Source organism: Borostomias antarcticus (genome assembly GCF_949987555.1).
Source record: "Borostomias antarcticus genome assembly, chromosome: 3".
NCBI classification, from domain to species: domain Eukaryota; kingdom Metazoa; phylum Chordata; class Actinopteri; order Stomiiformes; family Stomiidae; genus Borostomias; species Borostomias antarcticus.
The window spans coordinates 8,860,580-8,886,514 of NC_140236.1; the positions used below are offsets into that span (position 1 = coordinate 8,860,580).

Consider the following 25,935-nt stretch of genomic DNA (forward strand, 5'->3'; position numbering starts at 1 on the left):
CGGTCAAGGAGAAGGTCGAGGTCGGAGTCAAATCTAGCTAGCTACCCCCGAAGAAACCTAAAGATGCCAATTTGGGGATGTGGGATCAGCAGGTTTCTATCATGATCACCGCATCGATGCCTTTTGGCTGGAGGTAGAGGCTTTTAAAGATGCCGGAGGAAATCTGTGATTTCAGGATGTGGCACTTGGCGCAATCATATTGCTCACTCTGCCCATATCAAATGCTCATGTGGAGAGAGAATTTTCCCAAGTGACGCTAAAGATGATGGCAGAAATCGCATGGGATTACCGCTGCTTTCTGCTCGCATGGGCGTGCGCTCGGTCTAACGGAGCGGTTTGACGTCTGCAACGTTCCACCCTCCCCGACAGTTGTTGGGGAGCTTTGACTCAACCATCTATTAATACTTGCTAATTAGCAAGTTCACCACATGTACATAGTTTTACATTGACGAGTTACGTTAGAAGTTGGAATGGACTCCTGGCCTGTTCGGCGTGACGGTAAGACATTTTTACTTAATACTATACAGCAGGTGTTTCTGGATGTCGCATCATTGAGTGATGCATTACTTGTGTCTCTGCCTGCTTGACTGCCTGAGTGTCACACTCCTGACTCGGTTATTGTAGGCGAGCAGGCAGGCTATTCATGGGTGGTTATACAGGTGGTTATACCTGCCTACCATTGGAAGTTGTGTAGCCTAGTCCACTTGTCACATTCTGCGGTTTCTTGTCACCACTAAAGCTTGTTATCTAGCTTGTCATCTTGAGTTGCTCTCTTGTCTATGACCGCAGCACCGCCGTTCCTCTGTTCATGATATAGCCATGCTTCTCATGTGTTATAATTTGTTGCCTGCATTATCATTTCTTTGACTATTTGATGGGATTACGCAACTTTCTCTCTGTCGTAGGCTGTGTGTGTGACATATGTGTAGGCGTGTGTTGCAGTTTACCACGAGTTATTATTATTTTCGGTATTTCAACTGAAAGGCATTTTTCTTAGCATGCACTGCTATATATTATATACTATAATATTTGGGCGGTTTTTTATCACATTCGGCGGATTTTGAGCACTCATTGGGCTGGAAAACATCACACCAATCTGGCAACCCTGGCTCCCACTCCAAAAGAGCCGCCCTCAGTACCTCAGCTATGTTGAGGCCAGTGTGTGCCTCGAAAAGAGGCCGCGTCTGCAGGACAAAGCTTTTCATTTCCCATGAACTGGTCATAACATGAGCCGGATTGATCAAGGGCGAGTGTGAAATAGCAGCCACGAACTCAGCGGGTTATCCGAGATGCGGTAGCCGCGGCCAAAGCTCCTGCTGGCGGGGAGTGAAGCTCTTCAACTCGCCGGTCACTGGCTCCCTGGAGGAATTTAGCCTGGCTGCAATAACGTTATCGCGAACGGAATGAATACCATCTACTAGCAAACAAAACATGTTCAGTTATATTTAACCTGTTAAAACTAAGATGCCTGGATGAAAAAATAATTTCTCCAATGGATATATTTGACAAAAACAGTTTAATATGCAAGCCGGTTTTCATTGCTAAATCAAAGCGGGGAGAGCCGAGAACATGCGTCTACATTTCACATAAAGGTGAACTTTTTCGTGGACGCGCGTCGGACAGAAAAGCTCAACTGCGCAAGTACAAAAGTCACCGGAAATAGCCAAATGACTACAAATCTAGCCAAGATGGCGCGGTTCAATAGGCCTTCACTTTAGATTTCGAATCCTGGGGGCTTGATTCAAACCCATTAAATGTTTCCTCTGTAATTCATAGAACGCAAAAATGGAAAAGCAATACAAATTTATTTCAGAACAAGCAAATTCATTTCACATTAGGGTTATACAGAAGTTAAAATTTGGCTTTCAGCCTTAGTTTGCTGTCCATTGGGAATACTTCATGTCACTTACTGTAGATACACATTACAATTATGGCAAATAACACGATTGAGAGGTTGTCAACTGCTTCACAGAACTGGCCATCGAATCAAGAGCAAAACACAGGGAATTTACTTGACACGATCTGCATTCAATGCATGTATGGACGGCATGATGTAGGCCTATCAGTCTTCGTGATAAAAGTTGAATGTCACATACAACAGTTAAACTGAGAGTCACAATGAAATCCATTGAACACATCATGATGTTGCTTTGGTGGTGTATCTGATCGCCGGTAGAGCTTCACGCGGCCGCGTTCCCGAGCCATCTAATTACGTGCGCACGGCATCTGGCTTGAGGAACAGTCTGCTGTGCCAGTAGTCGGGGTTGTCAAACGATGCGTTGCCACCGGGCTCCCCGACGACGCCTGCACACACTTTGATGTAACCCCCCAGCCCTCCCAGCGCGTCCCCACCTGCCCTCCCCTTCCCTGGGAAGTTCTGGTACTCCGCCTGCCCCGCTGCGCGCGAGCCCCGCCCACCGAAGCCGTCCATCTCCTCGTACTCCTCCTCCCCCTCTGCTGGCCCTGCTGTGGACGCGTCTGGCCTGGTGTCTCCTACCCTGCAGCTCAGGGACTCTCTCAGTCTGGGCTGCTGATTAGTGTACTGGTACTCCTCCTCCTCTCCTTCCTCCTTCTCCTTCGGCTGGCTCTGTTCGGTTCTCTCTCTCTCCGCTGGTGCTGTCGTCTTCTGTTCCGCTCCTGCGTTCTCCCGTCTCTCCCAGACTGGTCTCTCCCCGGGGTCGGAACTCCTGATGTCCATGTACTCGTACTCCACCGGTCCCAGCGGACTCAGGGCCCCAGCGGACGCAGACCCGGCCCCGCTCACGGGCTCCTTAGCTGGCCGGGGCTCAGCAGCGGAGTCCCTGGCTGGTGCCTCAGAGCCCTCCACTGACCCCCAGTCTCCCCTACCGGTGGTGGAGGACTTCACCCGGAAGTCTGTACTCAGTTTATCGCCCTCTAGTGGTGAGGGTGGCGTACTGTAGGTTGGGGAGGGCAAAGGCGAGGCTTTCTTCCAAATCGCCGCCGACGGACCGTCTATCTGGAGGGAGGAGGGGCTTCTGGGGGAGCGGGGCAGAGGGGAGGGCTGTTTGGTCATGAGCTCGTACTCCTGGGCGGGGTCCGCTGCGGTTGCCAGCGGAGACAGTGGGCTTCTGAAGGGCCGTGAGCCCCTCCCACCTGGGTGGCTGGTTCTGGAGACTTGGCGACACAGGAAAGAATCTACGAGAGAGAAGAGGAGTCTGTTAACTTCTGGCTACTGTTGATTTACTTCAGGAGTTAGTCTCAACGTCAGACCCATGAGAGTTCGTTCGCTGATACAGTACGTAAGCTACGCTAGCTACGTTACTGAAGGCTGCAGATCTCTCTATGGGTCTGGGACACTTCATGCAAAAATCTGGTGTTCAAATCCTGGCATTTCATTGGCAGCGCTGGAATCCCGGCGACAACTTTCATGATCAGGCGCCCCCCCCCCACCATAGATAGGCCCTGACCATCTAACCTGGGCTACAACCTGTCACTCTTTCAACTTTGACCTGTCGATACGCCCTCAGAGCACCAACTTGCACACGAAGTGGCACAACTGTAGTATGCGGACCGCAGCGATTCAACATAACATTTGAGTCTGGAGAGAGACTACTGAAGAGCTGTCCTGTCTAAGACCATCCCAAAATGGGCCGTGTGAGCTAAAATCACAACGCCAGTAAAGAACGGTGGCAGTGGAGAAAAACACAGACACAGATACAAAAAACACAGCTGACACCTCTCACATCTCACATCCACAGGTGTACGGTGTGTGCAGCCCACACAAGTCTAGCAGACAGTCACCTCTCTCTGCAGTCCCCGACGATCCGGGCAGCACGTAACCGTAACGATCCTCCTCCTCCTCCCCCCCCTCCTCTGCCCTGAGGGAGGCGGCCGCCTCAGAGGCCTCGGACGCACTCCTATGTACACTGGCGGACGTGTGGGTGCCGCGGCGCTCCCCTGTGACATGCCCGGCCCGGCGTAGACTCCCCATCAGCGACGCCCGCTCCGTCAGCTCCGCGTCCAGGCCGCTCCCCCTGCCCTCCGACCCCTCGGACAGCGTCCGCGCCGAATCGAGACGAAAACGCTGGGAGTGTCCGACAGGAGAATTTGAGAAATCACCATTGTCATCATCATTAATTATTTGTATGTCTAAATTCTTACTGAAGCTGAGTCAAAGCCTTAGCTGTAATACTGAAGCTGAGTCAAAGCTTCAGCCGCAACACTGAAGCTGAGTCAAAGCCATGCTGAGGAAAGGGGAACTGCTCATCTCTCTAGACTGGAATAGCTAAATATATCTGTCTGTCTCAGCCATTTGAGGTTTTTGTGTGCATGTGCTGTGTGTGTGTGTGTGTGTGTGTGTGTGTGTGTGTGTGTAATAGCATCTGACCTGGCGGGCATTGTCTCCTGGGCTGGGGGTCATGGGTAGGTAGCCCACTGGTCCAGCCTGAGAGACACCACTCTGAGAGAGAGAGAGAGAGAGAGAGAGAGAGAAAGAAAGAGAATAGTGAAGTCCTCTTACTGGCATGAGTACTTCAATGAGTGACTGTAGGTTTAACCTCAGTGAGTGACTAGGTTTACCCTGTAAGAGTTCATTCTAAGACGAGACAGACTCCTGGATGGGGACAGGTGCAGAGGAGGCGTGGCCAAGCCATTCTCCAATCCCTCTTCATCCGAGTCATTCAGCGCCGCCTCCAGGTGACCCAACTCTGACTCTCGTTGGTTGGTCTCTTCTGACCCCGCCTCCCCTCTCTCTGCCTGTGTAAATAAACCAAAGAGGGGTGTGTCAGTAACAAAACCATTGACCAATGGGCTCCTTAGCTCAGGGTTATTGTAATGATTGACATCTCTGCTTTACCTTGATGACAAGGTAGCGGGGCGGGTCTCTAGCCATGCGAGTGAAGTCATTGGCCAGTTCCTTGAAGGTGGGACGGACGTTCTCGTCGATCATCCAACCTGCCATAAGAAAAAAATATTTTAATTGAGTTGTGAGTGTGTGTGTGTGTTTGTGTGTGTGTGTGTGTGTGTGTGTGTATACGTGCCTGTGCCTGTGTGTCATGATATGCATGAGTGTGCCGCTGTATATGTATGTGTGTGTGTGTGTGTGTGTGTGTGTGTGTGTGACTCACACTTGACCATGACCATGTAGACGTCTATGGTGCAGATGTGGGGCTGAGCCAGGCGCTCGCCCTTCTCCAGCAGACCCGGCACTTCCTGTGGCTGCATGGATGTGTAAGGCTCCGCCCCCTGTGACATCATCTCCCACACCGTGACACCTGCATGGGGGAGTGGAGGTATGTGACGCAGAACACCCAGACAGGTGATAAGACACACATCCAATCAGTTACTCTACCTCATTGAGGAAATGTAACTTGCATCCCCCACCAAAGAAATCCCAATGCATCACATCACAAGCACAAACACCGAGAGAATGTTCTGGTAAATCTTTCTGACCGTAACTCCAGACATCACTCTGATGGGAATATCTCCGGAACAAGATGCTCTCCAAAGCCATCCATTTTATGGGAGTCTGAGGGACAAAAGAACACGATTGAGTAAATCTAGCGTGGTCCGTGAGACATCTGGTGTCCAGGGTCACCGATAAATCAAGGACGAGTCATCATCATCATCATCATCATCATTACTGTTACCTTGGCGTCGCTGTAGACATATTTCTTGTCATCGGGGTAGAGGAGGTCGGCCACTCCGTAGTCGGAGATCTGGACGATGTAGTCGCTCTTCAGGAGGACGTTGCGGGCTGCCAGGTTCCTGTGGACCATGCAGTGCTCCTCCAGGTAGAACATGCCCTGGGAGAGAGACCAGACCAGACCAGACCTGGGTCAAAATACTACCTGAGATCATTTCAATTCAAATACTTATCTGTGCAGGGTCAATCTTGCCTGATGTGTTAGTCTCAATAATTAAGTAAAACAACTCTCTAAGTCTGCTGTTATTTAATAAAACCAATGGGTAACACTTTATATTAAAGTCCTCTTATTAAGCATTAGTTAATAGGTAATAAGGTCCTTATAAGATGCTCATTAACATATTAGCCGTTAATTATGCACTAATCTTAATCTAACAAATGTATTATTTATAATGCTATTATTAAGACGGATAAATGTCTTATTAACACATGTTAATGTTAATAAGCATCTTATAAGGATCTTATTACCTATTAACTAATGCTTTATAAGAGGACCTTAATATAAATCGTTACCAACCGATGTGTTAATCCCAGTACGCTAAATATCTGCTGACGTTATTCAGACTAGATTTAATCTGCGTTTGGGAGACCAGCCCTTGGCGTTAATACACAAACATACATTTCCAATTCCTTCGTGCCTCTCTTCTGCTCCAGCATATATACAGTACAGTCAGGGTCAGGGTTAGAGAAGGGAGGAGGGCTCACCTTGGCGATCTGCACGCACCAGTTGAGCAGACGCTGGGGGTCGAGGCTGTCCTTGTGCTGCCTGATGTGGTCCAGTAAGGACCCCTGGGGGCTGAGCTGGGTGACCAGCTGCAGACTGGCCCCCGGGCAGATCCCCAGGATCCTCACGATGTACAGGTGGTCCAGACTGCCCATGGACAGCATGTGCTGCTCAGCACACAGACAGACAGACAGACAGACAATTAAGACAGTGGATGACCCTACATGGCTATAAAATGACTAATGTTTACAGTATTCTGTCAATAATGACATTGTACTATTTGGCAGTCTATGGTCTCATAAGGTATAGAACCCTGAACCCTGATCCTGCCTCTGTGTGTGTGTGTGTGTGTGTGTGTGTGTTGGGGGGGGGGAGGGAGAGTATCACGGTAGTTGTTCTCACATCAGTGATCTCAGTGAAGGTCTGTCGTCCTGTTCGGTCCTGAATGGTCTTGATGGCCACGGGGATCTTCACTGAATCTCCCTCAGGGATCCACAGACCCTGAAACACGGCGTGTTAAATTAGCATGTCCTATGGTTAGCATCTCCTATGGCCTCCTATGGGTTTAGTTAGCAGTTAGCATCTACTGTGGTTAGCATCTCCTATGGCCTCAGATTGGATTCATACTGGATATAAAAACTATGAAGAGGAGCAAATGGAATCTGATTGAAACAGAATAGCTTGAAACGCACCCAGGACAAGTGAAATTTCAGTATTCTTTATGACAAATATATTATAACAAAAAGATTTAGGATCTAGTGCGGCTTGCGTGTTCAAAATGGGACTTCAAGAGTCAGGAATGAAACGATGAGGTGATGTGACGACCTGCGAGGCGGTCCTACCTTGTGCACAGTGCCGAACACCCCGGACCCCAGGGCTTTGACCTTCCTCAGCTCTGACACTCTCAGGATGCGGGCGTGGACCTTAGAGCCCTTCTCCCCTGGACCCAGCGGCTCGAAACTCTGTCCACACACACACACACACACGCACGAACGCACACACACACACCACATTAACTACAATTTGTCTATCATTTCTCTTAAGGTAATTTGCCTTAAAAAGAGGATGTGGTTGAAGTGAGCTCACTGGTAGTTCACTCCTACCATTCTTGAAGCCAATGGTACTGACTATATGCTTTCTAGACTTCCTATTTTCGACACCAGACCTGGGTCGAAATCCTTTCAATGAGTCAAGCCGACTAGCGTTTGCTCGAGTCTGCCTGGGGGTGGTGGGTGGTTTCTTTCTTTTTTTTTGGGGGGGGGGGGGGCATTGGTGTCCATTGTGTCAGACAAGAACAAATGGTACATTAGCATTTGGACCCAGGTCTGAAACACACCCCAGCCTCCCTACTGTCATCCCCTCACCTCTCCACTCTCCAGGTACCTCCTCATGGTTCTCTTACGGCGGATGGCCAGGCCTCGGTGGTACAGCATCCCCAGAGCGACCAGGGCCAGGCACACGATCAGCCCCGCCGGGACCCCCAGGGCTATCGCTGTGACCTGCCGACTGGAGGGGGGTTAGTTTGGGATGGGGACGAGTGTGTTTGTGTGTATGTGTTTGTGTGTGTGTGTTGAAGGTATTGCAGTGCAGTTTATAATATTCACCAGCAGGGGGAGACACTCACCTGCTTATTGCTCTGTCTGTTTCCAAACAGTCATTCAAACCCGGGCCTGAGCACCTGCAACCAAGAGGCACGGCCTCAAAGCATGAGCCTAACGTTTCATTCAACACACACACACACACACACAAACACGCACACACACGCACACTCACGCACACACACGCACACACTCACCCCTGGGTACAGTTGGCGTGGCACGGTTCACAGCTGCCCTCTTTGTTGGGGTACTTAAAGAGAAGCCCCCTCTCTCCGTCGTTCACCCCGCTGGGACAGGAAGACACGCAGTAGGGGCCGTCCGTCAGGCTGGAACACTCCACACACTCATTCGCTTCCTAAGAGAAAGAGAGAGAGAGAGAGAGAGAGAGAATTGAGAAATGGAGAGAGATAGAAAGAGTGAAAGACAGAGAGAGAAAGATGGAGAGAGAGAGACAGAGAGAGAAAGAGGGAGGGAGAGAGAGATGGAGACAGAGGGAGAGAGTGAGATGTAGAGAGGGAGGGAGGGAGGGAGTGAGATAAGGGGAGAGGGAGAAATTAGACTGATTGAAAGTAAAATAATATGAACGTGGCTATTTCTGATACTAATTTGTCCATTCTTAGACAGGCCAGGGGAGAGACAGAACCAGCCCAGCCTGTTTGCTTGGCGTTGTTGGCGGTATACTCACATTGAATTACAGTAAATTACATCACAGCCAGGGCATGGGGAGAGGCGTGTGTGTGTGTAACAAATTAGAAAAACGTAATCATGAGATTAGGGATCTGCAGATAAGCCACTAGTAAGCAAACACCAATTGCCCGATACCGCTTGCACAATAGAGTAAGAGTGGATTAAGAACGAAACTCAAAAGAGCAGTGTGTGCGTATGTGTATACTGTGTTAGTGAGGTGTGTCTGTGTTTGTGTGTGGGGGGGGGGGGCTTTATTTTCCTAAACTAACTCAAACAGGTACAAAAAGGAATGTGTGTATGTGTGTGTGCATGTGTGTGTGTATGTGTGCGTGTGTGGGAAGATGGATTTGGTGAATGTGTGTGTATCTGATAGCGTGAGTGGAAAACGAAACTCAGGAATCAGAGGACCAGGTGCCAAGGGAGGAGAAGAGAACAGTTGATGGGAGTTTGTGACCGTTGTCTGATCAGGCATAGACTTGTGCTCTCAATAAACAATAACAGTAACAAAACACAGGGAGACCATGTGAAGGGAGAGATGGTATGTGCTTTTGAGAGAACGTGTGTGTGTGTGTGTGAGAGAGAGAGAGAGAGATAGACAGAAATAGAGAGAAAGAGAGAAAGAGAGAGACAGAAATAGAGAAAAATTTGATTGATTTGATTGTTTTTTTTTATTTCCATGTCATGCACATGCCCAACCCACATGATCTTATAAAACACTGATTATAAGACAATTGCAGTGAATTAATCCAATACATTACAAAAATATATTCCTTTTCAGCAATGCTTTAACCAAAATAACCCGTTCTACAGTATTAATACAGTAGGTTACCATTTCAATACAGCTCAGGCATAAAGGAGTATCTTGACGCTGGAAACCTTCTCTCTCAAGCTTGGCAGGTGAAATTTGCCACAGAAGAGGTTCCCTTCCAGAAGCACAGCTCCAGTTTTTCATAATCATCCAAAAACCGGAGCTGTGCTTCGGGAAGGGAGCCTCGTCCGTGGAAAGAGCATGAACTGACTGCACCCTTGTCTGCTGCACGGTGGGACGCAGTTTGGAGATCAGCTCTAAGTTCATCCAAGTGTGTTAGATTCAGGATCATACAGTTTGGAGATCAGCTCTAAGTTCATCCAAGTGTGTTAGATTCAGGATCATACAGTATAAAATATTGAATAGACAATAGAGCATATATTACCTCTGTCAGTATACAGTATCAAAGGTGGATGACAAACTTAAAGATTTATGTTGGCATAATAGAGGCTCACGATGCTGTCTGCTCTGGGACTGCCCAGCTGTAAAAAAAAAAAACTCTGGACAGTAGCAATATCAGTGATGTCCGAACTTTTTAATGTTACCCTTCTGTATGCTCCTTAACATGTGTCTAAAGCCAGATGGTGTTGGAGCTACTGTCGGGCAGTTGTGGAGTCTGGGCTGCCTGTCTGTCAGGCTAATCCTCATGAATTGGAAGGAGCAGAAACCAACATGTTTCTCTGAGGACTCTTGGCTGGGGGATATGGTCCTACTGAACATGCAATGACCATCCAGCCTGCTACACTATGCAGTAGTGGGTTTCAGGTGCCCCCCCCCCCCCCCCCACCTCCCCCTGTGTCTTTTGTTTTACTTTGCTTATGTCCCGTTTGTAGTGTTTTTGTGTCCCGTTGTGTTTATGTAGTGTTGTTTTCTTTTAGAGCGTAGCCCCATGTGTCCATGTTCTTTTTATTTCATTTCTTGTTTTGTTTGTGGAAAATGAATGAACATTTTTAAAAGGAAAAAATAGAGAGAGAAAAAGGGACAGAGAGAGAGAGAGGGGGACATAAAATGTGTGTGTGCTTGTGTGTGTGTGTGTGTGTGTGTGTGTGTGTGTGTGTGTGTGTGTGTGTGTGTGAGAGAGAGAGAGAGAGAGAGAGAGAGCAAGAGGGTAGTAGAGAGACATACAGAAATAGAGAGAAAATGATACAGATACTGTAGAAAGAGAGAGAGAGAGATAGAGAGAGAGAAACAGAGAGAGAGAAACAGAGAGATTAAGAAAGAGAGACAGACAGATGCAGTACCTGTCCGATGCAGCTGGGTCTTCCATCCATCCGTTGACACTCTGGGTGACATGCTACACACTCTCCCTGGGACCCAGCAAACTCCCTGGACTCACTGGGTTAAACAAACCACAGAGGGATGGTTACAACACACACACACACACACACACACACACACACACACACACACACACACACACCAAGGTTATTATAGTTAACGAAAACTAAGTAAAAACGAACTAAAACTAGGTGTGAAAAATTATTTTAGTCAACTGAAATAAAAATGAAAACGCTTTACAAAAAACGTAACGTAAACTGTATTGTGTTTTTACAAAACTAACTAAAATAAACTAAAATTATACAGAAAATGTGTTACATCAGCTTACTATTTTGGGTGGATATGAAATATATACTTTTTTTTTTTTAGCTGTGCCCCTGTGCAGAAGTAATCTAACATGCACCAGATGGTTTGTTTCACAAGGAGTGAAACAATGTGAGCTTGCGAGATCAGGATGGTCTCACGAGGCTAGCACAGAAGAAAAAAATAATAATATTGAAACTAATAAAAACATAACTAAAACGAAGCATTTTCCGAAAATAAAAACTAGACTAGCAAACCCACTTTAAAAACTAATTTAAACTAAATTGAAATTGAAAACTAAAAGTTAAAATGATGAAAAATTAAAACTAGTGAAAAATGAAAAACTATTATAACCTTGACACACACACACACACACACACATTAACACACACACACACACACAAACACACACACACACACACAAGCACACACACACACATACACACACACACATACACACACACACGGACCCAGTGTAGAAGTTGCAGTTGGCCACACAGGTTCCATGGCGGCTGTGGTTCCGGCAGGAGAGACACTGGTCCGGTCCCGGACCCCAACAGCCAGAGTCTGAACACAGCGGGTCACACACGTGGCCCTCCACCACTGTAAACAACAACAACAACAACAACAAAACATCAGCACACTACACGTACAGTAGGACACTGTAGCTCCGTACGTGCTAACCCAAGTTCAACTGAGTAAGGTAATTTTCCACTCTCTCCAGACACCCAAGGCTACTAAATAGGCAAATCCAGGTGAATTAGGGAATAATTGCCAAATACGTGTTCCAACTGTTCAGATTCAACTTTACCCAACATCTGCAATCAGCAACAGGCAGCCTCTCTGACTACATGTCTCAGTCAGACCTTCCACTCAGAGTGAACCACTAACCCCTCGCTAGCTCACATCACCACCTTTGACCTATAAGTGCTTTGGCCGAAACATGTCTGTATTTTTGTTTGTTTTTAAATCACGTTCCGTTTCTGTCTACAGTGAGCAGCTGAATCCCTGTTGTAGTCATCTAGCACCTCTCTGACTACATCTCCCATCACCCCCCCCCCCCCACCCTCCCTCCCTCCCTCCCTCCCAGCCAATCCCCTCCCTTGACCCCCCCCCCCCTCCTCCCCTCAGGCAAGCTCACCGCACTCCTCCAGGGGCCTGTTGAGTTTGATGTCGTTGAGCCTGGTGCTGCGCCCGCCAAAGAGGCGTGTCCAGTTGACGGTGTGCTGGTAGCAGAGGTTGTCGTTCTGGCTGAGGTACACGCTGCCGTCGCTGATCTCTCGCAGGGAGCTCAGCCCCAGAGAGGTGAGGGTGGGCACGCGCATCACCATCAGAGAGAAGCGCCTGGGGGGGTGGATGGAGGGGGTGAGGAGAGGATACATGTTTGTAGCTTCAGCCCAGGAAGAATGATCATAACATGTCCAGCGTCTAGGGGTGTAACGATACACTAATCTCAAGATACGATACGATACACGATATTGGGTTGACGATAACAACACGATACGATACACTAAGGGCAGGTGTGAAGCGTTGCAGTAGCGCTGCTGTTCACACCAATAGTGCATTTCTCCACATCTCTACTCCAATACACTGCGAATTTAGAGCTTAACTGTTGTAATATCATGGATACAGTAGGCCTAGAGACAAAAGACGTGTTTGTTACCAGCGTTGTGTAGCCAGTTTTCACTGATACACAATAAACATATCACAATATTATTTTCACCTTGACGATATTGTGATGTTTCTGTATCGCGATATATTGTGGCACGATATATTGTTAAACCCCTACCAGCGTCCTAGTCGGCCGTTATAGCACTGTAGTCAAACAATGCCGTACTGCCACGGGTATGACTCCTAACACACGCTACACGTGTTCACACTACTGACATGTATGAAGCCATGCTGGTGCTATAAGTACGGGATTACACACACACACACACACACACACACAGGTCATACCTCTTTGCGCTGTACAGGGGACATCGGGAGGGGAGGGAGGGGCAGGGGGGTGGCACGGTGAGACAGAGAGAGAGAGAGGTTACACACACCAGTGACATGCATACACAGAGGGGCTGCCGGGGGCTGTTGACACAGAAAGCAGCTTCTGATGTTAGACGACCAACAGGGTGGACAGAGTGTAAGCAGTGACATTTAGGTTAACGATGAAGTCATGTGATGTATATTACGTTACGCATGAATTAGTGTGCTCCGAGAAACATACACACACACGCACGCACATACACAACACATGTAGACATGCATTGCCCACACACGCACGCACGCACGCACGCAAACACACACAGACACAGACACACACACACACACACACACGCACAAGCCTTACTTGTAGAGGGATCTGCCCTGTATTGTGGTGAGGCTAGAGAAGACTGACAGATCAGGCAACTCTTTAGGCCACGACTGGATGTTCAAGATATCTGGTGATCAAACAGCAAACATGTTAAAGCGAACCTACACACACATGCATGCGCGCACACACACACACACACACACAAACAATACCTGTTATTTCTCTGACCGTGCGGAAGACCTCCAGCTTCTTAGGGTCCAGAGGCGGGATGTTTTTAAATTCATCTCTAGAAAAACACATCATAGTGTCACGTCCACAAATCATGAAACTACAATACCCCCCCCCCCCCCGGTCTGCAATGAACTCCTTTACCCAAGAATCCCTGTGATCAGGAAGTGCAGGCTGCCCTGGATCTTGGTGCAGTTGACGAAGCTGTCGATGTTACTGGAGTCGACCGTCTGCCTGTGCTCCCCTCCTGTGCCTTCGCAGGCTAGAGGACAGCCAATCATATCTGGTTATCTTGCAGAGTGGTGTATATTACAGAATCAAACAGGCACCACAAACTGAAACCGCACCAAAATATGCCCATCTGTCCCGTCCTGCCCAGCTCAAGCCCCCGGGAACGAGCTCGGTGTTGTAAGTCACGTGATGCCACACCGCCCAAAAAGACTATATCCCACAGACATACACGCCAATGAAACGACTGGGGAACAAAAAACAAAACAAAACTGGGTATCAAAGTCAAAAACGACCCTTTGAATTATTGAGTCCATTTTTCTTTAAAAGCCACCAAGAGCCGGAGTTTACAGCTGTTTCTGTCCACATGTACGTCTATGGCAGCGCTGCACTGGCCTATGGGAAAGAGGGATCGGCGAGGCCAAGTAAAACACTACTGCGCCTGCACTGTGGGCGGCAGGAGTAGGCAGCGTGGAAAGCTTTTGGGCGTTGTGCGCTGGGTGAGTCCAGTTCTCTTACATACATCCATGGCCCAGCTACCAGGGACGTTGTTTGTTCCCTGCCTTGGTGCCTCTGTTCATGTTGCTTGTCTCAGTTTAACTTTAACGCCAGTCAAATTCTCAGTCAACTCAGTGTCAACCCGCTGAACCTTCTTCGCCTGCCCCGCCGCGTACTGCATCTGCTTCTCCCACACGCGCTTCTTGATACTGCCTGTGTGTGTGTGTGTGTGTGTGTGTGTGTTACCTTTGGGACACAGTCCTGAGCAGGGTTCACATTGCCTCTGGCCGTTCCGCTCAACCTCCTTCTTTCCATGGGGACAACCGCTCACACACGAGCTACCGTCCACCACGAAGTGGACTAGAGGAGGAGAGAGAGAGAGAGAGAGAGAGAGAGATGATATGGAGAGGGGGATGGAGAGAGATGGAAAGAGGTGGAAAGAGAGAGATGGAGAGAGATGATATGGAGAGAGAGATGGAGAGAGAGGGAGAGAGAGAGAGAGAGAGAGAGAGAGAGAGAGGAGTGGAAAGAGAGAGAGAAGCACCAATTCAGACCCTTATTGTGAAGCAATTTAAGTGTGTTACCATTGTTAGGGACCTGTTCAAGAAGGTGACAGAACAAACAAACAAACAAACACACACACACACACACACACACACACCCACACTCACCGGGACAGCGTGACACACAGATGGAGCCGTACTGGTACTTGGCATCTGGGTTGGTCTCCATCTGGTAGGATTGCTGGTTGTATATCAGAGTCTGGGGACAGTGAGGCACACAGGCCCCAGTATCGTTGAAGTGACCACACGCCTGCACAGACACACAGACACACAAATACATAGACACACAGACACACAGACACACAGACACACAGACACACAGACACAAACATACACAAACATAGGTGTCATGACTCATCGATTATTGCCTCTCTGTTAGCCTTCATCCAACTAAACCCAACCTATTCCTAGAGAGAGACACAGAGAGAGAGAGACAGAGAGAGAGGGAGGGGGAGAGACAAAGAGTGAGAGACAGAGGGAGAAACAGAGAGAGAGAGAGGGAGAGAGAGAGGGGGGGGGGCAGAGAGTGAGAGACAGAGGGAGAAACAGAGAGAGACAGAGGGAGAGAGATAGAGAGAGAGAGGGGGGGGGGAGACAGAGAGAGAGAGACAGAGAGAGAGGCGGGGGAGACAGAGTGAGAGACAGAGAGAGAAACAGAGAGAGGTAGGGGGAGAGAGAGAGAGGGGGGGGGGGACAGAGAGTGAGAGACAGAGATAGAAACAGAAAGAGACAGAGGGAGAGAGAGAGAGAGAGAGAGAGGGGGAGAGACAGGGGGAGAGAGAGAGAGGGGGGAGGGGGGACACACTCACAAAGCAGTCTATGTTCCGTGGTCCGGTGCAGCCCCCTGCACACTCGATGTGACAGCAATCTCTGGGGCTGGTCCCAAAACAGCGACCATTACATTGAGGAGCACACACTGTCTTAGTCACTGAGAAACACACACACACACACACACACACACGCACACACACACACACACAACATGCACACAGGAGAGAGAGAGAGTAATATAAATATTACAGTAATTTATTTTTTCATGCATTTATTCTCCTATTCATAGCTGTATCATAGCGGTTCCTATCTTGTCACTTTGGAACATTCATGCCAATAAAGCACAATGAATTAGAACTGAAAATGAGAGGTGGGTGAAACAGAGGGAGAGAGAGAGAAGGAGAAGGAGAGGGAGAGAAAGGGAGGGAAAACATGACAAGGGTCAGAAGAAGAGGAAAAGGAATACTCACAGGTCTGACATTGGTCTTTATTAGGTCCCCAGCAGTACTCTCCACAGGAGGGGTGGCACAGTCCTGAGAGAGAGAGAGAGAGAGAGAGAGAGAGAGAGAGAGAGAGAGAGAGAATGAATTGGCAACTGCTTTGGCAATAACTACAGTCATCCCAATAAAGCGTATACATGAATTCTATTTTAATTTCAATTAGACACAGTGCCAGTTGCCAGTTGCGCTGAGACAGGCCAGTTGCACAGTTACTGTGGTGTGCATCAAGCCAGAGCCTGACCCAGAGACACGAACGTCACGCTTCATCAGAACTACTACTACTTCATAACAATTCATTCCATAACATGAGTCCCCGTCTGTCCTGTAGCCACGCCCACCTCTCTCTGCGTTGTTCTGGATGTCTATGGGGGCACTGGCATCCCTCACCACGTCATGCCAGTTCACCCACGGGCCGTGACTCAGGAACCTGTTGTTGATGATCTGAACCCCGCCCTCCAGAATCTCTGTGGAAAATAATAGATGTGACAGACATACAGAGAGAGAGAGAGACAGTCATACATTCCTATCAAACAGTGAATTAGGCGTGCTGCAGCACGCTGAGCGAACCTGCTCTCCCCCTGAACGCCTGGCAGCAGCGCTTTCATAGTACAGTCTTTAGTCAAGAAATACCACTCCCTCTCTCCCCTGTCCACCGGCTATCCCCTCCCCCCTCTCTCCCTAGACCCCCTGTCTCCCCCTCTCTCCCTACACCCCGTCTCCCCTAGCGATTCAACAATCTCCCCTCTATCTTACAGTCCCTCCGCTTTCCCAACCATCTGCTGCCTCCTACGGGTCTTCCCTTCCCAATTTTTGTCCAGCTCTCTAGACCCTCTCCTCTCTCTCCCCCCTCTATCTCTTCTCCTCAATCCCTCCAGAGTTCAATTCCACTCTCTCTCTCTCTCTCTCTCTCTCCTTCTCTCGCTCCCTCCCTTCCTCCCTCCCTACCCACTACACAGCCCCCTTCTCCCTCTCCCTTCCCCCGTCCCTCCTCTCACCGGTCAGGTGTGTGAGCCCCAGGTGCTCCAGGCCGTTGGAGCCCTCCTTGGGGTAGTTGAAGAGGACGGCGAGGGCGAAGCGGCGGTCGTAGAGGGTGTTCCCCCGGACCACGCGCAGCTGATCCAGGGGCAGACGCCGGAAGTGGTTCATGGCGATCAGGATGTAGCCAGTCACCTCCCTGATGGTCTGCAGGGAGAGGCGGGGTTATGACATGTTTAGTCTGACTCAGCGGATGTAGGTTTTGGGGATACGCCTTGTCATTGGTTTATTAATGCCCAATAAGAGCGACGGATCTGATTCCTGGCCTGAGCAGATTCAATCCAGACTACGTGAGACAACAGCAACCTAGCAACCGCTCCGCCCAAGACGATTGTGATTGGTTTAAAGAAATACACCACGTTTTCCCCCCCTGTCCCCGAATGGTAATAAGATACGATTTTATTGATCCCCCCCAGTGGGAAATTTAGCATTTCAGCAGTTGAACATTACAGAAGGGTTGGAAAGGAGAGAAACACTAGATACAGATGAGCAAAAAGGAAAGAGACACAAGTTAAGGGGGGGTTGGGGCGAGTAGCAGCATAAAAAAGGGATATCAGGGGCTATATGCATCCATATGTACAGTAACTGTGCAGTATAGGAGAGAATAAGATATATATGTACCTGCATACATTCAGTCTGTATATATATACACACACATATATATATACATATAACTATACAAGTATATATAAGTCTTGGAGCACACAATATGTATGTGTATCTTTGTATATATGTACAATATATACTGTATATGTACCTGCATGCAGTCTGTATAAATATATATAACTATACAAGTATATGAGTCAAGGAGTGTACATACATACATCCAGGCTGTCTGGGTATATCTAGTAATACACATGTATACATACATACAGTACGTGCACACCTCTATAACACACCTCTATAATATGGCTATAGAAACCAAATATATATTGGTAGTTGTAATTGTTTTAACTGATCGTCATACTATGAACTATTACTGATTTTTGTCGCGGTTGTTATTGTTGTTTTTGGTTGTCATTGTGTATCGTAACCTTTATGTTTAGTTGTGTATCGTAACCTTTATGTCTTGTTTTCAGGAAACTGTGTTGCTGCATTTCTTGACCAGGATTCTCTTGTAAAAGAGATTTTAATCTCAATGAGTCTTTAACCTGGTTAAATAAAGGTATAATAAAAACACACGGAACGCTCGGGCATTGATGGCTACTGGCACAAAGGAATGTCCGTTCCGTATTGCTCCTGCGTGGGATGAGTCTGTGGCTGAAAGTACTCCCCATCTGCCACAGATTGCCCCAGCAGGCGACAGCAAAGAACAGTGCGCTGGCTACGACAGACTGGTAGAACATCCTCAGTAGCCTGCTATACACATCGAAGGACCTGAGCCTCCTGAGGAAGAACAGTCTTCTCTGTCCTTTCCTGTAGAGGGCCTCAGTGTTGTCAGTCCAGTCCAGTTTGTTGTTCAGGTGCACTCCAAGGAACTTGTATAAGTCCACCATCTCAACTTCCTCCCTCTTGATGGTGATGGGGGTTGGCGGCCTCCAGTTCTTTCTGAAGTTCACCACCAGTTCCTTGGTCTTGCTGATGTTGAGTTGGAGCCGGTTCTCCTCAGACCATTCCACAAATCTCCTGACCACATCCCTGTACTCCTCCTCATCGTCTGCCCTAATGCAGCCCACAATAGAGGAGTCGTCCAAGAACTTCTGGAGTTGGCACGCTCCAGAGTTGTGGCTGAAGTTGTAGATGTAGAGGGTGAACAGAAGAGACAGGACTGTTCCTTAGGGGGCACCCGTGGTACTAATCACCACGTTGGACAGGCAGCCCTGCAGACGGACATACTGTGGCCTGCCAGTGAGGTAGTCTATGATCCAGGCCACCGAGACATGGTCTACTGTACCTGCATGGCTGGGAGCTTATCCGCGAGCTGGAGGGTGAGGATGGTGTTGAAAGCACTGGAGAAGTTAAAGAACATGACTCACTGAACTTCCTGGCCTCTCCAGGTGTGAATAGGCTCTGTGGAGCAGGTAGATGTTGGCGTCATCCACGCTGATTCGGGCCTGGTACGCAAACTGCAGGGAGTCCAGGAAGTCGCTCAAGTCCTGTAGAACCAGTCTCTCAAATACCTTCATGACATGAGATGTCAGTGCCACTGGCCTGTAGTCGTTGAGAGTACTCGGACGTGCTTTTTTGGGTACTGGAATGATGCAGGAGGTCTTTCACAGCAGTGGCACCTTTTTCAGCCTCAGGGAGAGATTGAATAGGTGATGGAATATGCCAGCTAGCTGCCTCACACACTCCTTGAGCACCCTGGTTCTGATTCCGTCAGGGCCAGAGTGTCAATCAGTGTGTGCATCATGTGAGTATAATGTCTGTATGTGTGTGTATGAGCGTGTACGCATCCATGCACATACTGTATGTGTGTGTGTGTGTGTGTGTGTGTGTTGTGCGTGCGTCCCTATTTGTGTGTGTGTGTGTGTGTGTATGTGTGTGTGTGTGTGTGTGTGTTTGCGCATGATGCAACCCTTCAGTTACTGTAAGTTTAGTTTATTAGACAATATTTAAAATGCATGATAGTGCTAGACATTCATGCATCATAAAAATGTCAAGGAGGCACAAAAAGCAAATGGTAAATTGACTGCACTTAATAAAGCCCTTTTATCCAAAGCGCTTTACAATGAAGGCCTCTCATTCACACACATACTATACACACACACACACACACACACACACACACCAATGGCAGCAGCTGCCATGCAAGGTGCTAGCCTGTTCATTGGTAGCAATTTGGGGTTCAATGTCTTGTCCAAGGACACTTCTACATGTCCAAGGACACTTCGGCATGTTGTCAGAAGGAGCCGGGATTCGAACCCCCGACCTTATGATCTGGATGACCCACTCTACCTCTTGAGCTACAAAGCGCCCCAAAGATTTATTTCCGTTGTGGTCCTTGGTCTCAGCACATACATAACAACATGCATAAACATTACTAACATTACCTACATCGTAAAAGCAATATCAACAAAATACAACATTAGGATATTTTATAAAATGCACAGATCTTACATACACTACGTGTGTGTGTATGTTCTCACCCTGAGGAAGGAGAAGTCCCAGTCCCTCTCTATCTGGGTGATCTCCAGGTTGCCCATGATGATCTCACACCCGGCGTAGCGGTCCTTGATCAGCTTGTACTGATTCTCCTGGGAGCCTGTGGAGCTCAGGCCGTTCTGAGTACCCGGACAGACCACTTGGCAGGGGGGAGGAGAGGGTGGACATGTCAAACACACTCATTTTCAAAAGAAAAACTTGCTCGGGGACTACTGTTGACAAACCAATTTTGATTGATGACGTTTGATCTCATCCCATCTCAAATCCAGAGAGGGCACGTTTGCCGCAGTGGTGATAAGGGGATAAGAATCAGTTCACGATTGTTTTTGATGTTCTTTATTGCTGTATCTACTGTGTTGGATATTGTGTCTGTTGATTTAAGTTTTTGCTGTGCTTTGTTCCTATGTCTGACAGTTTATTTAATGTTGCGTGTCTTTTGCTACTGTAGGTCTGTTGCTGTCTTTGATGTTGTGTCTTCAGCTGTGCTTGGTGTTGTGTCTGTTGTATGTTATTTGTGTCTCTTGCTATGTCAGTTGCTGTGTTTAATGTTGTTTTGAGTCTCTTGCTATGCATGTATGTGTGTATGCATTTTTGATGTGTCTGTTGCTGCGTCTGTTATTGTGTTTGATGTTGTTTTGAGTCTCTTGCTATGTATTATGTATGTATGTATGTATGTATGTATGTATGTATGTATGTATGTATGTATGTATGTATGTATGTATGTATGTATGTATGTATGTATGTATGTATGTATGTATGTATGTATGTATGCATGTTTGATGTGTCTGTTGCCGCGTCTGTTGCTGTGTTTGATGTTGTTTGATGTGTCTGTTGCTGTGTCTGATGTTGTTTTGAGTCTCTTGCTATGTATGTATGTATGTATGTATGTATGTATGTACTGTATGCACTGTGGTGTTGTGTTTGTTGCTGTGTCTGCTGCTTGGTCTGTTGCTATGTTTGATGTTGTGTCTGTTTCTATGTTTGATGTTGTGTCCGTTGCAGTGTTTGATGTTGTGTCTGTTGCTATGTTGGATGTTGTGTCCATTGTAGTGTTTGATGTTGTGTCTGTTGCAGTGTCTGATGTTGTGTCTGCTGCTGTGTTTGATGCAGGGCAACCCGTCACCTCTCAGCATGTAGAGGACCAGGCCTGAGGTCTCAGACTGCTGGAGGAGAGGCTGTGGGGACCGGGCATTCAGACAAAGTCCTGCATTGTGGTGCAGCCATAAATGTAGACAGTGTGTCCCAGTAAGAGTGATGCGGTGTCAGACAGTGCTTCTGTGTGCGTGTGTGTGTGTGTGTGTGTGTGTGTGTGTGTGTGTGTGTCTGTGTGTGTGCGTGTGTGTGTGTGTGTGTGTGCCCGAGTACAAGTGTGTGCATGCGTACAAGTGTGTGTGTGTGTGTTTGCATGTATTCCGGTGTGTGCATGCAATGATGTGTGTGCGTGTACATTTGTGTGTGCATGTGTGTGTATGTTTATGTGTGTGGTGTGTGTGTGTGTGTGTGTGTGTGTGTGTGTGCATGTGTGTGTGCATTCGTGTGTGTGTATGTGTGCATTTGTGTGTATGTGTGCATGTGTGTCCATGTGTGTGTGTGTGTGTGTGTGTGGGGCCTAATATTCTGAGATCATAGCAAGAGGAACAATGGGCTGTGTGTGAGGGTTCTACTGTGGAGGAGAGGAGAACGACAGGAAGAAGATATCCACACCATTCCTTATTGACCCCTTTTTAAACAGCAACACTTCCCTGCTGTATCATCACGCTATGTCTGAATGCAACACTCAATGCAATTTAGGTTTCTTTAGCTGCTTGTACAGACAACTGACCCAAAACGAAAATATTCTTTAAATCTCAAACAGAGAGAGGAGAACAGAGCAGATTGTGACTGTGGACTCTCAACAATTAGAGTTTGCAGTTCAGTGTGTCACCTCTCCTATGCTGTTCTAATGGGAACACCTTATCAGCACTGGGAAACTTCAGTCAGTTCTCTTAGCACTTAACTGTGAGGGGCATTAGTAAGACTCAGTTATATAGGCTAGAGTGCTGTATGTTGACATGGATGACTCTTTAAATGGAAAAAAAGCTCTAAACGGCACACACACACACAAACACACTCACACTATATAGGTAAACCATACCTCCATGCGCTCATTCACTAACACACAGTACTCTTGAACAAATATTGGTATTGGAGAGGAGTGGAAGTTGTAAAGAGAACACACAAAGCAAAGATCTAGCAGAGCACACTGATTCTCACTCAAAGGCCAGTTTGAACACTGTAAACATAGCTGGGTGTGGACTGGCTGGAAAATTGAGGGGGAAAAAAACAAGTCCAAACAGTATATTGGAGACATACATCTGAGCATGCAGGCCTTCATACACAAAAACAGACAGATACAATTATCTTATTTCTATCTCTATCAGGTTTGCTATGACTTATTCTTACGTGGTAACACTAATTTCAACTCCAATGCAATGTTCAGTGAGAAGTACTGACCAAAGCTGGACTCTGAGCTCCAATCCAATATCCACTCATAACACCCATAAAATCACTTTGAAGAATCTCCTTAGTTAACAATGCTACCCCTATCTGCCAGTCTGAAGAGGGAGAATGTCTAAGTGGCGTTTTACGACAGGCGGGCATTTATTGCCATCCCTCCAGGTCAAATGTGTTCCTACACAGGATATCGGTGATGTGGCACATAGCCACTGGCGACTGCATGGCTGATATATTACTGCAATCAAGTGAGCCTGATTACAGCCCATAATATGTGTAGCAAAGTTCTCCTGGAGAAGAACATAGGGCGTACCTATGCTCTGGAAGAAAGGGAAAGAATGTCCTAGTTAATCATTGTGGCTCAGTCACCTGAACAGGCCGAGACCAAGATTAATGAGACGAGTCCAGGTCTCTCTCGGCAACTGTGAGATACTGTCCGTTACCTTCTCGCGCTCAGGAGGTAGTTAGGACAGGCCCAGTGTATCATGTTTTGAGCATAGACAAAAGTCTTAAGACCTAAATGGAAAGGAAATCTAGCTCTAGCTAATCTAGCAACTGCAGCTAGTAAATTGATAGGGCCACAGGCTTTGGTGTTCTGTACAGCCCAGCCCAGCGTGAGTCAGAGTCAACAGGTGATTCCTGCACATAACATCCACTGGGAGGTGGCACATGGGAGACACTCCCTAAGGTGAAACAGTAGGACTGTAAAACTGAAGGACCAAGGTCTGTTGTGGTACAGGAAGGCAAACTACTGGGAAACGATCAAGGAAATATTCAGAGTACATAAAGGTGTACGAGGAAATACCCAGGATGTACTGTGTACATAAAGGGTGTGTGCGTCTCTGTGTGTGCGTGTGTGTAATGAGAGAAAGGGAGAGAGATAGAGAATGAGTGTGTGAGAGAGTGAGAAAGTGTGTGTTTGTGTGTGTGTGTGAGAGAGAGAGAGAGAGACAGAGGGGAGAGAGAGAGAGAGAGAGAGAGAGAGAGAGAATAGTAACAACTCTCCATTACATTTGCATCTGGCCTAAAGCTCCGCATGTATTCATCAGGTTATTTAGCATAATCATCATAGACACATTGTAGAGATCACAAAGGGGGCATGCGCTTAGTCGATGGGCTTCTTTGCTGTTTCGATTGTTGGACTTTGATACTGAGAGAGTTGTAGGATTCATAAAGAACCTACCTTCATGTGTTTGAGTCGACGTTGGCCGGAAACATGCTAGAAATAAAAAGCACAGCACGGGCACCTGCCAACGGTCCATGCTGAAGTCGATACCGGTTAAATAAACGTGATCATATCAGTTTGCTGTTATCCCGAAGAACACCAACTCTTCGTTCAAAATAGATTAAAAAAAGATAGGACTATATCCAATTTATGATTTCAATACATCAACATCGATCACCGGATTCGATAGACGGTCTCACGTTTCAACAGGTGATGGTTGTCTTTCAACTTCAGGATCTCTCAACTGACTCGCTTATACTCACAATGAAAATGAAGCAAAAATACAAAGAAATTCTCTGAGATATGTTCTGAGATAAGATATGTTCACCATGTGAGACGATGACAGTTGATGAGGCGCGTCAATTCCGAGTTGGGAAACAGTCAGTGCATGGAGTTGCTGCCTTTTACGCGCGGCTCTCGTTCCCGAGTGGTGAACCACGTCATTGGCCAATCAGATCTTTTTCCGTCTTAAATTTACATAATTTATTTCACAAATCCCTGTCGGTTAACCATAAAGTAGACTACACCACTGGAAAAGAAACAAGATTTAAGTATAACAGCAGAAGTGAACGTTGTCATGTATAGGCTATACATTTGTCAATAATATGAGAATATAACTAGTCTATTTATTTCGTAAATTGGATGGCAGATAGTCTACATTATTTTGATTTAGGCTACGTATATTAGGCCTAGGCTACGTGCTTTTATGAATAATGCTTCAACAAATCAATTCAGGTTTGCTTAAAATATAGGCTATACTCTCGTCCATGAGAACATTACTTGGCATCGCTGTCGTATTTACAGCTATTTCTGGCCCATGGTCACTGCATTGTGAAGCAGCGATCCGTGGTGAGCGACGGGGGACTGACTGGCAGTACTGTTTTCCAGTAAAGAGCATGATTGTACTCCAGCCATGTCAACTGGTTAATCACCTCTTTGATGCGCATGGACCAGCCTGCCACAATGGGCACATTGTCAATCGGTCAAGTGACTTATGACCCCATCCCAAACAAGAACATGCTTAATTTGAGAGAATGAGCGCAGAGCTGTTTGACATTCCTTCGCATGGAGCACTGACAGGGAATCAACTTAGAAAGATAGATAATTGCCTCTGGTGAATATTTAACATTGCATTATTTCTCGAGGACAAAATCACGCTGTGCTAAAAACGTGCCTCTTTTCGTGATTGGAACCAGGGACAAAACAGACAAATAATAGCCTATAGGCCCTAACATTCGTAATCATAAGTATTATGTTGGAAGCATAACATGGGACATATTGTACAACAACTGGTGGGCTATCAATATATGGGCTGCTGATAAGTGTTAAGTGTATGATGATTCAAGTTTATTGACAACGTCAGAGTTCGTTTTTTATATGCATATCCATGGTGGAAAAACTCCTATCCCTTTACGTTATTTGCTCTTCGATAAAAAGACCAGCGAAGCATTCTTCAGGCATGTTCATTTTTTAATGGGCTAATGTGGATTTCACTTGATTCACAATTGGAAATTAATTTAGCAATACGGCTTTTTAAAAAAGTGTTCTCATTGGTCCAAATGAACGGCAGATCCATGGGTGACGATTTCCTTCCAAGGCATGGCGAGAAGAGGCATCAAACGTCATACCATGAAAAGTCTGAAAAAACAAACATAGGCCTATATATTGACAGGCTATACACTTACAGTGAATTAATAATTATTTGATCCTCTGCTGATTTTGTACGTTTGCCCACTGACAAAGAAATGATCATATCTTAGAATTCTATAATTTTAAGGGTAGGTTTATTTTAACAGTGAGAGACAGAATGACAAAAAGATCCAGAAAAACATTTTAAAAAGTTATAAATTGATTTGCATTTGATGGAGTGAAATAAGTATTTGATCCCCTATCAACCAGCAAGATGTCTGGCTCCCAC

General features: G+C 47.0%; 1 protein-coding gene across 1 annotated transcript; it reads right to left on the bottom strand.

The window, feature by feature from the left end:
- Nucleotides 1-2,209: 2,209 nt before the first annotated feature.
- On the bottom strand, nt 2,210-22,439 carry erbb3b (erb-b2 receptor tyrosine kinase 3b; the record flags this gene model as incomplete). The annotated part of the gene is made up of 29 exons (XM_084435969.1): nt 2,210-3,135; nt 3,763-4,045; nt 4,349-4,420; nt 4,540-4,716; nt 4,817-4,914; nt 5,088-5,234; nt 5,413-5,488; nt 5,610-5,765; nt 6,371-6,556; nt 6,792-6,890; nt 7,232-7,351; nt 7,754-7,895; nt 8,014-8,067; nt 8,185-8,342; nt 10,724-10,813; nt 11,530-11,666; nt 12,205-12,407; nt 13,408-13,498; nt 13,584-13,657; nt 13,744-13,861; nt 14,572-14,685; nt 14,997-15,138; nt 15,698-15,816; nt 16,130-16,192; nt 16,498-16,623; nt 17,155-17,341; nt 20,284-20,438; nt 21,252-21,474; nt 22,434-22,439. 29 exons carry the CDS (start codon nt 22,437-22,439, stop codon nt 2,210-2,212), a joined length of 4,542 nt encoding a protein of 1,513 aa, XP_084292095.1.
- Nucleotides 22,440-25,935: the final 3,496 nt, after the last annotated feature.